The 16,338-nt window shown below is 40.2% G+C and overlaps 2 protein-coding genes across 2 annotated transcripts; one reads left to right on the top strand and one right to left on the bottom strand.

The window, feature by feature from the left end:
• Positions 1 to 11: 11 nt before the first annotated feature.
• Positions 12 to 16,133, bottom strand: LOC144630117 (tRNA wybutosine-synthesizing protein 3 homolog). Its single transcript, XM_078488409.1, has 8 exons — positions 15,968 to 16,133; positions 15,700 to 15,771; positions 13,959 to 14,057; positions 7,762 to 7,833; positions 6,038 to 6,106; positions 3,504 to 3,568; positions 2,849 to 2,916; positions 12 to 1,458 (listed from the first exon to the last, which is right to left on the bottom strand). The coding sequence occupies exons 1-8, from the start codon at positions 16,130 to 16,132 to the stop codon at positions 1,304 to 1,306; spliced, it is 765 nt and encodes a 254-aa protein (XP_078344535.1). The 5' UTR covers position 16,133; the 3' UTR covers positions 12 to 1,303.
• Positions 8,791 to 10,131, top strand: LOC144643692 (uncharacterized). The gene has a single exon (XM_078503053.1). It carries the CDS (start codon positions 8,791 to 8,793, stop codon positions 10,129 to 10,131), a length of 1,341 nt encoding a protein of 446 aa, XP_078359179.1.
• Positions 16,134 to 16,338: the final 205 nt, after the last annotated feature.

The following is a 16,338-nucleotide window of genomic DNA, read 5'->3' as shown; positions in this document are numbered from 1 at the left end:
TATTTTTTAGAGTTTGTTATTATTATTCTGATGATGTGATTCTTGATAATGCAGATTTTTGAGTAAACAGACGTTGTTTTGTGCCCCTCCTATCGGTTTCTGGAAGGCGATGAACTCAAAGCAACATCTATTTACTCAAACTGATTTGTGGAGAACTTATGCAGGGCTCAAAAAAAAAAATTATTACAGCTTGCCCTTAAGGCAGGCAGCCCACATGTTTTGCTTGCACATTGGGCAAGTGAAGTTGAAAAGTCATTAGGTGGATGCACTGGCTAATAGGCTTCTTTCGATATATTAAAATTCAGCTTGGTAGTGAGGCCTAAAGGACACAAACAAAAGAAATGAACAAACATGCTTGAAAAATGTCTTTTGTTTGTGTTCTTTAGTCCTCGCTACCAAGCTGAATTTTAATATATCGAAAGAAGCCTATTTGGTAAATTTTGGAAAGTTGTTTACAATATGAAATTTTAATTGGAATTCCACGAGTTTGTTTGAAACTTCTCCTGTAACTATAATAAAGACTCAAACTGAGTCATGGGCAACTTTTAACCATCCCTAGGGGCATTGGTTGTTAGATTAACCATTGATTTTGACCTTCCCTCTCACCCTGCGCCGTTTTGTTGACCTTTTATTTTTGTTGCTATGCATGTGGGTCATCTGAGTGCTTCATAACATCAGAGTAGGTTCCAGTTCTTGGCATCTGGATGATTTTTCGAGCCCTGTTATGAGTATGGATGGTCAAATCTCAATAAACACTTATCCAAGACTAAAGGTATCCCAACTCTTTTTCCTGTTTCCTCTCAACAATTTTTTTTTTTCAAGGAAGTTACTCTCCTCTGCAGAGGCTGCTTCTGTGGGGGAAGGCGAAAAATGGAAAAATTGGTGGAGCACGGGGGATGACATGCTTTTCCCCTCTCCCCAGACTCATACCCAGTCGTTACTCGTTTTTTCGTTTTTGGCTACGTTCGAAGAGGATGATGGGAAGGACGTAGAAAAAAAAAGTTTGTCCTTCCCTTGATGCCTTGCGCGCCACTCAAAAAGCAAGAGAAGCGACTGGGTACGAGTCTGAACATGGTGTGAGATTAGTCCCAGTCCTTTGCATTTTTCGACTGCTGCATGATGTTGACATATAGAGAAATGTCAGTTTTCCAGAAAAAAACTGTTTTTGTCTGGTGCAGACATCTCCATCTGTTTGAACAAGATATCTGTAAGGAAGTTACAGCTGTAATTCTACTTTGTCTACCGTCAGTTGTGACTTGTGCTTTGGAAATTAAAAAAATATATATATCCATGCATAACTTATTCAGGACACTTCCCCATAGAAGGACTCTAGGCAGTCTAATGCATCCTCTTCACATGGTTCTGGGGCATCTAAATTCGCTGGTGAAGACGTTCCATTGGCGACATGTACTGTTGACAGTTTATCCAGTCTAGAATCCTTTATTATTGGTGTCTTGCCTAGAAAAAGAAACACTGCTGAAAACAAATGAACCTATTAAGTTGATTCCCTAGTATTGCTTTGCTTATCCTTACTGCGCAGAATTTTACGAGTCATTAGCGCGCGCACGTAAACAAAATGGCGGTTTTTTTCTATGCGGCTTGGCTCGCGAGAAAGAGAAATCATTGTTTTCTCGTATTGTAATTGTGATTTATTGTAATTTAGTGTAACTAGTGTGATACCGATAATTGTAATGTATAATGTTCTGTAAAAACAAATGAATGTAATTGTATTATGTGTATAATAGCAATAAAAAAAAAATAAAAAAAAAATTGTTTTCTCGTAAACGAGTTTGGTGACCCATCATTTTTTTCTCTTAGTTCAAAAGTTGTGATCAAAATTTAATTCTTTCTATAGAATGAATACAGATCAATTTCTATGGCAGAATACAAGCTTTCCTGCTCCTAAATGAACCCAACCCAACAACCAACTGGCAAAGTTTGGTTGGAAATCTATGAGCAGTTCTATTTCTAGGGAATTAAAAACAAAACAGGTGAAAAACAAAACATCTGCACATAGGTAGCCTGTTGCAGGCATTTGGTTTTTGGGAGCAGAACAAAAATCGGGATTAGTGCTACGACTGGGGAGTGATTTTTCGCTAGCGGTTTTTTTTCCTCCCGAACTATGCCTGGAACAGGCTAACAAAGTGTTACCATAATGGGTGGATGTAACAATATTATTTTAATTAGTTATTATAACTAAAGGAGATTTTCCTTCTCCGTGTAGACATTACTTTGTCTAACCACACAAACTTCAAGCCAAAAAAAATGTTTACATGACTGTATATTTATGAAGCTCATATCAATGCACCAGTCTGTATGTTTAAAGTGGCACTCGGTGCCGAAAGTCTTAGCTGCAAAAGCCTTACTAAATTCTTGAACCATCCATGGCTGTGATTATTAGTTTCATGATGCATTTAGGGGCTGCTGTGGCATTAAAGTATACTGGACTCTGGATTGAGCGGTCTGAGTTCAAGCCCTGGCTTTGGTCACTCCTGAGCAGGACACTCAGGGTGTTCATTAGGCATAGCAGATCGGAGAATTCTCCGGCTACTACGTAGAATTCTTCGGCTAAATTTCTAAGGCCTGTACCTATTTTTTTTGCAAACCTTTACACTATTCTCCTGCTATTACAATTCTTAGTGAAAACCCTGGACGTTTTACTCTCATAGTGCCTCTCTCCCCAACAGGTGTGTAAATGGAAAATATGTTTCCCAAGGGGGTAATCCTGTGGTTGACAAGTATTAGAAACATACTTGTACTCTGGCCTAGTCTCCTCCAGCTTATGAAGCGGAGGATGTAGTTTACATGATTTAAAGACACAGTGAAATATTGATCATTGTTTAAGTACCTGTTTTCTGAAGAGTACAATGACTGTCATTACATTCACTCAACAATTGGCTGAGGTTTTTAAAAAATCTGAAACAAAAAATAATGGTATTTTTCGATGAATATTTTTTAATATCTAACAAATCTGATGTGAATCAGAAAAGTACAAACACTAGAATAGTTGAGAGATGTCATTGGCTTGGGAGTGAAAATCAATCAGTTGTGGGATAAATACACTGCAAAATCTAAATGTTGTTATCCCTGTGGTTCATCTGTGATTGGTCACAGGAAAAAAACTATTGACAAAGTTTTCACACATTTTAGGTTTGCACAGCAATGGTAACTAATGAAACGTACTAGACATTTTAAAATGGATATATTTTTTTCAATTCATCTAGATGCATAAAATTTTTATCCAACTTTGGCCTGTGTATACTAGTGGGGTTAAAATTGATTGAGACAATTTTACAACCTTTGATATGGTGGAACCAGAGACCATGCAAGATGAGCCTTCTTGACTGGCACCGGTTTTCTTAAAATAATTTATTGTACTTAAATTCATGAAAAACCAAAACCAAACAGAATTCTTAAACTAAGGTCATTTTAAATTGTTACTGGGAATACTTTTGTCACTGGTTTTGACTCACTGATACTATAATAAGTGTACTGGTATGTACCTGTCTATTCTTGTTTGATTTTCCTCAAGTTTCTTGTTGGCAACATTCACCAGGAACTCAATATACTGGATGGAAAGGCAAGATAGTAGTTAATACTTACTGGCTATTTTTAAAAACAAAATAAAATACTGAGAAATTAAATGAAATCATGGTATAATTTCCCTTCATAATATTTTTAAAAAAATGATGATGATGACAATTGATGACGATGATGAATGAAATACATGTAATTTATATGCACCATTTCCTGGAGCTCAATGGCACTTAACAAATTATGTGTAAAAATTTATCTAGAAATAGAATAAAAAAATAAGAAATCTAATTTACATTTGAATGATGATGATGATGATGATGATGATGATGATGATGACGACGATTTTTATAACCAGGAGAGGCAGTGATATACAGTGTTACCCCAAAGAATGAAGAAAATTAAGCAAAGTAACTGGATTTATCTGCAGATCATTTACATTTGTGACCCTATTTGGGAAAAGCAGGCTTAACGAAAATAGCGTTGTGCCGTTTTTCCGTTGGAAATGCATTTTCAACGCGTTGCAAATGCATTTTCAACGCGTTGAAAATGCGTTGAAGAACATTTTCAATGCATTGAAAACGCGTTGAAGAACACTTTCAATGCATTGAATATGCGTTGAAGAAAAGCGTTTTGAAATGTTTCTCAGCGAAAACGAAATGCGTTGCAAAATCAATTTAATATGTTTTCAAAATATTTTTAACGTGTTTTGAAACATTCGAAAACGAAATCACCGAGCATTCACGGGACTATTCCCGAGGGACTGTTATGCCAGTTTTCGAAATTCTCTACAGCGTATTATAAAGCCACTCGCATCATTAATTTCGCTTTAAATTTGGAGAAGAAACTCATCAAAATACCCGGACTATTCCTGTAATTTTGCGAAACGCTATAAATGTATAATAAACTTCGAAGCGGCGTCGAATGAAATCATCATGCTGCATGTCTGAGTTTCAAATGACATTCGACCGCGTGCACGCAACAAGTTCTGAAGATAAATATATTTTATTTGACGACCACAACTCTCCATTACTGGTGCCGATTAAACCCGTCTGATGTTAAGTTATCAATAAAAGCTTCGCTTCGCTGGCCGTTGCAATAAAACAGCATAAAAATAAAAGGCGCAAACTTTAATTTTTTTAGCGACGGGTAAACAGTCATGCGGCGCTACATTGAATCGTCTGCTGTGTCTGCTTCGTATAAACAAGAGAGGATATAATTGTTCATTTTCAGATTTTTCTAAGCCACTTGCATCATTAATTTCGCTTTGAATTTCGAGAAGAAACTCATCAAATACACGGACTATTCCTGTAATTTTGCAAAACGCTATAAATGCAAAATAAACTTCGAAGTGGCGTCGAATGAAATCATGCTGCATGTCTGAGTTTCAAATGACATTCGACCGCGTGCACGCAACAAGTTCTGAAGATAAATATATTTTATTCGGCGACCACAACTCTCCATTACTGGTGCCGATTAAACCCGTCTGCTGTTAAGTTATCAATAAAAGCTTCGCTTCGCTGGCCGTTGCAATAAAACAGCATAAAAATAAAAGGCGCAAACTTTACTTTTTTTAGCGACGGGTAAACAGTCATGCGGCGCTACATTGTCTGCCGTGTCTGCCTCGTATAAATTCTTTTTTAGATTTTTCTGAAAAGATTTGTAAACCGTTCAGTTTCATCCAGTTTACAAACGCAGAAAACTTTAAACAGAAGACTTTATGTCTCATAAAAATCTCTTAAATGCCTTTGCCGAGTAAAAATGTTACACTTTATCAAATATTAATTAGTGCTGGGATAAACATTGTTGGGACGGTTCATGTCATCCAACAAGTCACGCACGGCGCAGTATGAGTTCGGGAGCGAAACATAATTATTATTTTCGTGGTCTTGGCTCTTTATGCTTGCAGTTCTTAAAAAAAAACTTTTTATATTCTCTTAGTTAAATAAAATCAAATTCTCTCTGATGCCGAATTTTGACGTCTTTATTGAAACAGAGCGAAATATTTTCCAGTATTTCAACCTTTTGCGAAACATTCCCATTTTAACGTTGGAAAAAGCAGCCAACGCGTCAAGAAACATCTTTTATTCGTTACTAAATTTTTTCGAACATTTCCAACGTTTTCACAACGGACTGAATAACATTGTGAATGCGTTGAGAATCATTTCCAATGCGTTGTAAATGCATTATCAACGCGTTGTAAATGCATTATCAAAGCATTGTAAATGCATTGATAATTCGTTACAACGCTATTTTCGTTAAGCCCGGTTTTCCCAAATAGGGTCACATTTGGGCTTTCTTGTCATGAAAGACATATTAATCATCTTCTTCAATATTGGCTAGCATCACAGGCCCATTACTAGTAATATTATGCAAAGATTTCAAATTCCATAAACAACATAGCCATCTCTGAGTGCACACATTGCATGCCTATGTATGATACCAAAAAGATTTTGCAGAGGTTTTGTTAGGAAACTTCAACTTCACAGTTAATTAAAAATACCTTGTCAGAGACCATGAGTTCTCCCTTATGAACAAGTGGCACTTCCAGGCTCTGGGTACTTCTAACTGCCTGAAATAAACAGAGAACACACCAGCGAACACTATAGTTTAGACCAGACCATCCTGTCTTTTGCATTCTATTGGTCCAGCTAAAAAATGTTTACTGTTAACCAGTAAATATTTAGCAGTTTACAAGATCATATCCAAATCAGGGCTCGAAAAAATTTGAATTCCAATTTGCCCATGGGACAAGTAACTCAAACTTTGCTTGCCCGGGCACTTTCCCCCCTTGCCCAGGCTCTCAAACTTATTAATAATTCATGACATTAAGTTAATTGATGTTTTGACATGCAGGGCCCTTGCCCGTTGGGCAAGTGAGCATGAAAAGTCACTTGCCCAGCAGCAAAATCTACTTGTCCTGGACAACCAGATGGGGGTTTTGGTGAGCCCTGCAAATGACATCAAGATTCATTGTGGCCATGGCAAAGTGAAAAGAGGTCAAAATACTATACCTTATTAATTATTTTTTGATCATTTGAGGCTAATAACTTTACAACTGCTGATAATAAGATAAGATAAAATTTAAGATAAGAACTTTGGTTTCAAGATAGCCCAAAGTGATGGTTGGATTTATGGGGTTTCACTGTAGGCCAGGACTAGAACACACATATTCTGGAAACATTGAGCTTAAAGGATCCTAGTCAACCATGATGCTTGGCGCGTTTCAAGAGCCTAATCCGCCATTTTATATGCCATCTAATCTCGAGTGTTTTCAATTGTAGTTGACAATCCAAGCGCATCCTCGCGTACGCAGTATATTCACATCTTAAACTACCATCAAAGTCTTAAGTAATTATCTGTGCTTCATTTCAAGCGTTTATTTTATTGGTTTCTTTTAATTTGCCGTTAACATATTCGTTTGTAAGTGGGATGCCCGGTGGCATCTCGCATTCCAAAGCGTTGTCGGCCAAAACCACTGAACAAACAAAGAGAATTCTTTCACGGCAATCATCGTTCGATCTCTGAAATGAGTCTTGGCATCAAGGGACTTAGTTATAGCCAGTTTGCAGAAATACAACACTTGTTTTATTCTTGCACGCCTATTTTTAGTTCCACATTTGCATATGCTAGAGCACTCAAGTGCGGCATTTCGAGAAGGACAACCAGCAGATTTAGCCGTTCTCTTTCGACTCCACGTAATCTTGCAGGAACAAATCTTACAAAGGAAAAAGGAACACGAATACTCTATAACAAAAGAAAATATTTTGAATAGTAGAGCTAAGAGAAAATTATTTCATTCCTTAGCACTCGATCGACACTCGAACGGAGTCCGCCGAAGAGGCAACTATTAAAGCGATCGCTTCTCCGCTCTCACTTTGCCCTGCACTTCTGACAACGGACGAAACATAAATATCTCGGCTTCAAGATGGCCCCGGAGAAAAAGATTCTTTGATATCTAATAAGCTATCACCATCTTTGATGTTCATTCCTTACATTCTGGCAGATCTTTTAAAGTTGATTCGAGTGAAAACTTTCGCGCGTTGTCAAATTTCGTCGCAGTCTGTTGACTTTGTACGCGCGTCACATGTAATCTGAAACGAGACTCCCCGCAGTTGCCGGAATGTAAACAATAATAGAGGCGTGGCTGACTAGGATCCTTTAAAAACTAAAAAGTGGCCAATTTTTTATGTCGATACTGTAATCAGCTCAGAATAAGATACCCACCACTATCACATTTGCCTTCTTGCCGATAACAATTCCAGAATTTTTGAAACCGGATATGAGAGCCGCTTTAAGCTACAAAATAAAATATTATTTTTTTACATTGTTTTTAAAACATAATCATGGTAAACTGTAATGAAGAACTGTTAGACAGTGACTTCTACACCTGGCCCCAGTTATTCAAAGGATGTATAATGCTATTCAGTGGATGAATCACTATCCAGTGGATATATAGCATTGTTTGTTTTATGAACACGTATCCCCTGGATAGTGATTTATACCATGGAAAGTGCTGTCTTCCCCTTGAACAACTGGCCACAGTCTATTTAATATTATAATAGGTAAAATATGGCAGTAAGTGAGTTTAGCCAATGCAATAGTGCAATGAAAGGAGAACCCTTTCAGAGAGAGTATTAATTTTATATTTTAGAGCAGTTTTCAATTGAGTGTCGTAAAACCAAAACCAAAGTAATTACTCTGGCCAATCACAAAGGACACTGACAATCCAGTGAACCAATCAAAACTCAAAGCAAATACATGTAGCTGACACAAAGCGCGGGAAAACGTGCGCGAGCGAGTCACGATTGGTTTTGGTTTTAGTTCTGATTGGCTGAGAAAGTGGCGCGAAATCTTTAAGCCAATCAGTAAGCGTAGCAATGCAAAACCAAAGCAAATGCAATTAACTTTCGACACTCAAGTGAAAACCGCTCTATGATAAATTATTTTTCATAAACTTTCTTTCTTACTTTCTTTTGTGACTCGCATCTGCTTGAACATCATGTGACAAGTTGCGTGACTTGTTATGTGATATCTAACCACATGCGTTTCTGTTATTATTGATGATTCAGACAATCAAATGTATTCATGCGTCATTGCACAACCGGTGCTCTCAGATTACAGGGACGTCGCAGAACGTTGTGAGACTCGACGCAATCGGCGTGTTTGATTCTAATAAATAATCCTCTCTTAAATACTGAAATGCTGTTTCTTACATGGTGGCAGCGGTGACCGGATTCACGCTCAATCGAAGAAATGGCATCGGGATTTAGCTTGCCGCCGCCAACACCGCTGGAAATTCATGATCAAAACGCCGCAGAGAAGTGGAAAAAGTTTAATTTGGCGTGGAACAGCTATTCGCTAGCCACGGAGTTAAACAAGAAGTCGGAAACGGTCCAAGTGGCTACTCTCCTTACAGTCATAGGAGAAGAAGCTCGCGATGTTTATTCCACATTTACAGACTGGGCCAAAGAAGGAGACCAGGACAAGATTGCCCCAGTTCTACAAAAGTTTGCCGAATATTGCCAGCCACGTAAAAACGTCCCATTCGAGCGCTACCGATTTAATCGCTGGACACAAGAAGTTGGAGAAAGCTATGACCAGTACAAGACTGCACTCCGTAAGCTAGCAGAGGGATGTGACTTCGACACAATTACCCCCGACAAAATACTCAGAGATCGCTTGATTTTCGGCATACGCGATACGAAAGTGAGAGAGCGGCTGCTAAGAGAATCCAAACTCGACCTGGCGAGAACAGATGAGATATGTCGCTCAGCCGAAAGCATGCACGCGCAAATGAAAATCGTGGGTCAGGGAGACGTCGCCGAAGCGGAGGCAAACAAAGTCGATCAGGACCAGAAAGCTAAAGGAGATCAGGAACGCATACCTAACTCGTGGAAGCTCAAGAAAAATCGTAGAAAACAGGGGCGACGTGGCAAAGAGTGTTTAAAATGTGGATATCAACATCCGGAAAAATTGGAATCCTGTCCCGCGATTGGCCAGGAATGCCTAAAATGTGGAAAGCGGAACCACTTCGCATCTAGATGTACATCGAAGGAAGTTAAGGCAACTGACCTAGAAGACGATGATGAAGCTGGCGAGATGTACCAGATTGAAGTAGCAGCTGTGAAACTTGACGATTCGCAACTAGTGACACTGAAACTAGAGTCTGGTAATTTTGTCCGTTTCCAACCGGACACTGGAGCCCAGCTACCATTACAAGTTTATAAGAAGGCATCCAAAGATGAGAAGCTTGAAAAAGTAAATCGCACGCAGGCATCACTGGTTGCTTATGGTGGCTCGAAAATTAAAGTCATTGGTCGCGTCAGCATCCGCGTTTGGAGAAACGAGAAGTCATACCTTCTAGACTGCCGCCTGGTGGACAACGAAGACATCCGCCCAATTCTCGGTATCAAGTCATGCTTAGCTATGAACATCATACAGTACAAGGACAATGACCTCCTCAACAAGCCCGAGACAGGAAGTTCCCGTGTTTATGCCGTAGAAGACCAGCCATCACCAGTAACCAAAGAGGAGCTAATGTTGCAGTTCCCAGATGTTTTCAGTGAGGGCCTGGGACAACTGGCTGGCGAATAAGGCCTCAGCTCAAGGAAACATTAGATGCTCTAGAGGCCCAAGGTGTCATTGCCCGAGTGACCACGCCCACCAAATGGATAAGCTCCATGGTCGCTGTTCCAAAGAATCAAAGATCTCTTCGAGATATCGACTTTTTTTGCATGAAGTTAGTATGAGTAGAAGGTTTATCCTGGGCATTGTTGTTCGAACATATCATGGAAGAATTCAAACGTCTTTCAGTTCAAGCATTTTTTTATTTTCGCGGAGTAAATGCTGTACTTGTCAGTCGCGACGGCTGGGTGCTTTGCGACTCATATACTTTGGCTTGGTTAAAAAAGGTAAACTTTGACGTTTGCCTTTAACATGTTTAATCGAAATAGTTGTTTCCTTTCGAGTTAGAAAGATTTCTACTCGGCTTGATGCAGAAAAATAACGCCTGATCGCAGGTTAGGTTACGCACGACAGAGTTACCTTTTGTCTCGTCACGCAATCTTAACCCCACATTGAGAGTTAAATTTTCGTTTGGATATTACCAAAAGCCGCTTCTCCTCGTTATTCTTTACCTTACGGCTACACATCCCATTTCTAACGACTACATTTCCAGCAAAACAGTTGCTGTTTATTTTTCTAATGGCGATGCATTAACTTCTGAACGGAAGAAACGTTTAACGTTTACTGCTTCCACCGGAAGTAATTTCACAACAGGCTACAAAACCGACACTTAAAAGAAGACCACCAGCTGCAAGTCTACAATGTACAAGACCAGTTTTCTGTTTTAAAGAAATGCCGCACGAAGTTGGACTGTTTAATTTACGAAATGCTCTTTATTAGAAAACACCGGCCGAGACACGTTACGCTCAAATCGAAAAGGAACTGCTCGCGATTATCTTCGCTTGTGATCGTTTTGATGCTTATGTCTATGGCAGAGACCTGGTAAACGTAGAGACAGACCATAAACCGTTGGAGCCGATCTTCATTAAGCCACTGGCTGCAGCCCCAAAGCGTCTGCAGCGGATGTTGTTGCGCCTGCAGAAATACAATTTACAAGTCAAGTACAAGAAGGGGAAAGAAATGCTTCTGGCAGATACACTGAGTCGCGCCTACCTGCCAGAGGTGAATGCTACCGAGTTTTCAAGAGAGTTAGAAGACATAGATCACCGTGTCTGGCTCCCGGTGACTGGTGACCGTTGGCAACAGCTGAAAAATGCAGCAGCAGATGACCCAGTACAGCAGAAGCTACGGGACATCATCAGAAGTGGATGGCCAGAAAACAGAGCACAGGCTCCCGAATGTGTGCGCCCCAACTTTGACGTGCGTGGTGAATTAACCATCCAGGATGAACTTAACCTGAGTATCAGGCCTTCCTAAGGGGAGGGGGGAGGGTAGGGAAGGAAAGAGGAGAGGAAGGCCTGACACAAACGCTTTGATTGGGTCATGTCAAACATCCAGATTCTGGATGTGGCGCTGATTGGGTAATTCACAATGGGCCCTGACGTCACACCACCGGAAATAAAAATTTCATAACGGCGTCTTCAATGTACTGATGTCCACGCGAACGAACAGTGAGCGAAAACTTCGCTCGACGTTATTCAGCGTTATTTCAGTGTATTTATGGAAGGCGACGAATTCAAAACGGCTCGTAAAGGCGCTCTACAGTTTTTCCTGGAATTAGACGTAATAGAGGACAGAAATTATGCCTCGAAAGCTGCTTGTGAAACGGAAAGTCGACGTCCTCGGAGTTTTAGCAAAATAAAGGGGACGGGCCTACGTTTGTGACATTTGTACCCTTGCCGTTCTGTGTTAAATTCGGTTTTTCGACGTAATTTGCTTCTCACTTCTTTCTGAGGGGCACTGTTTTATTTAGAGGCATTATGTATTAAATAGAGCCGTAAGATTGTGGCCAAGGAAATGTCTAGTGGTCATTGCATAATTGTCTGCGCTGCGTGGTTTCCTGTTTGTTTCACACTTCTTTGCCACATGTTTTGCTAGCTTGTTTTTGCTCAATTCTATTTGTAAGATATACTTTAAACTCTCGAAATTTTCGCCGTGTAAGGACAAGATATATGTTCCGTGAAAACGTTGATTACTTGCATTTTATTGATGCCGGGATCGGCATTATAAATATTGTTGCAAGATGTATTGTGTCTTATCAGTTATATCTTGGTCCGGCCTCGCAAGTGACAACCGGAAATGAATTTGATTGGTTGACGCTTATCACGCCGTGAGGGGTGGAAGACTGGAATTAAAGCCTCTGTGTCAGGCTTTTCTTTCCGTCCGCGCTCCTTCCTTTTCCCCCTACCCCTTAGAAAAGCCTGATACTCAGGCTAGGATGAACTTGTCTTTAAAGGTCAGCAGATTGTCATTCCTGCAGTTCTGAGGAAGGAACTTATGGAGCAGACACACGGGACTCACATCGGCATTGAAGGATGCATACGCCGTGCGAGAGAAACCCTGTATTGGCCACGTATGACCACGGATATCAAGGAGTACATCTCCAAGTGTGACATCTGTCTGACTCATCGCGCTGGCCAGGGGAAAGAACCTATACTGCAGCACGAGTTCATCGCACGGCCCTGGGCTAAAGTCGCTGCTGACCTCTGTGAGATTGACAACAGAGTATTACTAGTTGTCAGTGACTACTACAGTAACTTTATCGAGGTAGCTCGCCTGAGCAACCTCACCTCTCGGGCCATAATCAGGGAGCTGAAAGCAATATTTGCAAGATTTGGTGTACCCGACACCTTAATCACGGACAATGGTCCGCAGTTCTCCTCTGCCGAGTTCACAGTTTTCGCAAAGACATGGTCGTTTGAACACAAGACATCGTCGCCAACCTATCCCCAATCAAATGGAAAGGCAGAGAAAGCAGTCCAGACTGTCAAGAATCTGTTTAGAAAGTGCAAGGCATCCGGAACGTCAGAATTTCAAGCATTGTTGGACTGGCGCAACACGCCCACAGCTGGAATTGGAACCAGCCCTGCCCAACGTTTGATGGGTCGCCGCTGTAAGACACTGCTCCCAGTAGCAGGCTCCCTATTGCAGCCCAACTTTCCTACAGAAGAAGATAGTCGCAAACTGCTAGGTACAAAGCAGCGGCAATTGTTCTACTATAACAAGCAAGCTAAACCTTTGGAGCCAATCAGTATCGGCGACACGGTGCGCATGAAACTACCTGGTGAGAAAACGTGGAGTCCTGGAACATGCACAGCAACAGCAGGACCCAGGAGCTTCAGGGTTCAAGTAGGGAACGCAGTTTACAGGAGAAATCGAAGGCAGCTGATGAAAACAGGCGAGCCAAACGAGGCTACCTTGCCTGAGGACGTGTGTTTCCCGGACAACCTGACACCGAAAAGGGACGAAGCCGAAATTACTGCCTCACCTGAGAACTACCCTGCATCAGTACCAAGTGAAACCGTTGGCCCGCGGAGGTCACAGCGACAAACGAAGCCTCCTGGGTGGCTCAAAGACTTTATCACTCCATAAGGAGAACGTTTTGTTTGAGACTCATATAGGAGTGTGTCCTCAGTTAACTTTTTTAAACTTAGAGAATAGGGAAGATGTGACAAGTTGCGTGACTTGTTATGTGATATCTAACCACATGCGTTTCTGTTATTATTGATGATTCAGACAATCAAATGTATTCATGCGTCATTGCACAACCGGTGCTCTCAGATTACAGGGACGTCGCAGAACGTTGTGAGACTCGACGCAATCGGCGTGTTTGATTCTAATAAATAATCCTCTCTTAAATACTGAAATGCTGTTTCTTACACATCATGCTTCTTGATTTTGTTAAAATTAACTACATATGACATGATAAATTTGATATAGATATTAAAATTACTCACCATCTGTTGTCCAGCATTGAGGTCTTTGCACTGAACATGCAAAACAAATGGTTCAAACTTGAACACAGCACTTCCCTGACAGCCTTTCAAGGAATTAATCTAGAAGTCAAATATGCAGGTTAAGATGATCCTCTTATGAATTGCTACACCCAATAAACATGCTAGCATTGTCAACTGATCATGAGAAAATAGATATCAGTCATTATCATCATAACTAAAAAGTCACTTCATTAAGTGTCAAGGTATTTAGCACAACTTTGCTAATTGAGGACACTTAGTAAACAAACAAATATTGTAAATAAACAAAATAAAATCAACTGGCATGAGGCTGACCAGTTGGCTATTTACAAAGCGTGGGGGAGTTGAATTTGGGACTACTGAACACAAATCCATCTAGTGGCAGGGAGGAGGGTTTGAACCCAGGACCTCCAGTCCAACCAAAGGCTTCTCAAACACACCATTGAAGACATTGAGTCATTGAAATGCAAATGTTAGTGATTTAATATATATGTGACTGTAACGAGTGGGATGTAACTACGTTACATGAAGTACATGGTGTTATGTTACAATTTAGGTCATCAAGAATGATTTAAGGGCTCTATAAGACATTATATGGAGTTTAAAATAAAACAGAATTTAAATGCTCAACAAAGTAAAAATTTTCCTTCTTTTAATAAAATAAAGAAAATGCACTCACCTTGCTTGTCTTTTGTTGTCCTTTTGGGCTATTTCATGGTTTATTTTTTGGGGGGAGGGGGAGAGGAGTTGAGGTTTTTGTCGTGACCTTCTAATTTTTTAAGGTTACAACAAAAATCTCAAAACATTGCAAAATCTATGACATCACAGGGTAACAGTGCAAATGTTGACTGATGACTGCCTTTCTTCTAATGTCTTCCTTGTGCTATTTAAGAAATCACTTAATGACTGGTCCCTCAGAAAATCAGTTACACCCACTTTCAGTGTTATGTGCATAGCAGTTCTCTAGGGACATCCATCTTTTGACCCCAGGGGGGTACTCCGGCTTGTTAATAATGGGGATGACTGAAGGATTTTTTTGGGTTTGAAATTTTCGATTCCGGGATTTTTTTGGGTTGGAAAATTTGGTAAGTATTTTTTTGGGTGACTTGATTTAGATAAAGGATTTTTTGGGGTATTAAAAACGAACGAAAGGGCCTTGGCACGGCCTTGGCGTATTAATGGTATCATGAATAAACAAAACGAGTGTTCTTTGTGTTATGTTATTGCCCCTCCTGGTAATTTAGGGGTAATTTGACAAGGGATTTTTTGGGGGATTATTTTTGGTCCTGGGATTTTTTTGGGTAATGTCGGAAGACTTAGGGATTTTTGGGGGTTCCTGAGTTTTGCCTTCATTCGATCATCCCCGTCATTTACAAGCCGGAGTACCCCCCCCCCCCTGGGCTTTTGACGTGCTTAACAAACAAGTGGGATTGAAATCTGCCAATCACAGCCCACCAGCATGACCTTCTAAACATGCGGGCTCATTTGCATGAAACCAACACTGGTATGCATCGTTTTGATTGGCTCATTTCAAACGCACGTCTAAATATGTATGAAGAAAGATAGCTATGCACGTAACACTGAAAGCAGGTGTAAATTTATTTTGTTTCCCCCACAGCAGAGCCAAGGGGAAAACCAAGATTCACGGGAAACAAAATTAACTGTTTCCCTTGGGACCATTTTTTCAGTGTTAAATTTTATGTATTTTTTTATACATACTTACAACTTCTTCTTCTCCAGCTGCATTATGGGTAACATAAAGCCACTCACAATGTTTCTTCTTCTGATCTACAAGCTGATGATAAAATCACAGTTAAAAAACTTCGTTCAATAAGTTGACCAAATTGGACCATATTAAAAATTTAACAACGCTAAGCTTCTCAACGCTAGTTAGCAATATATATTAATTTGGCCTCCCAAATGGACACTGGACAACACATCGGACACAAGTTGTCTGTCAACAAATATTTTTCTTCCGAAAATTGACCGACCTCAGAGAAAACTGATATCCTTCCAGAGCAAGAACTCGTGGTAAAATAATTATCTTTGGCGTTAATGTATTGCACTAAGTCCATGATTTGGTCATCTATGCTTCCTTTCTTACTCAGATCTACTTGAGAAAGACAAGACACTTTTTGCTTCTCGAAGGCGGCCATTTTGAAAATTATCTTTCATGGGGAGTGGTGCTGGCATGTAATACCGTGGGCTCAGTGAGTTGTTTTGCCGCCATTTTTAATCGCCCATCGTCTAACAGACACCGAAAAAAACGGTCATTTTCTTCACAATCATGCTACGAAGAAAGCCCACACGTATAGAACTGAAAGGAGAGGACATAGAAGAATTCGAAAAAGCAAAAAAGATG

Source organism: Oculina patagonica, chromosome 1, assembly GCF_052425735.1.
Source record: "Oculina patagonica isolate OP01 chromosome 1, crgOcupat, whole genome shotgun sequence".
Lineage (NCBI taxonomy): Eukaryota > Metazoa > Cnidaria > Anthozoa > Scleractinia > Oculinidae > Oculina > Oculina patagonica.
The sequence above is the reverse complement of the archived record's forward strand: the minus strand, read 5'-3'. Positions and strand labels throughout refer to the sequence as shown.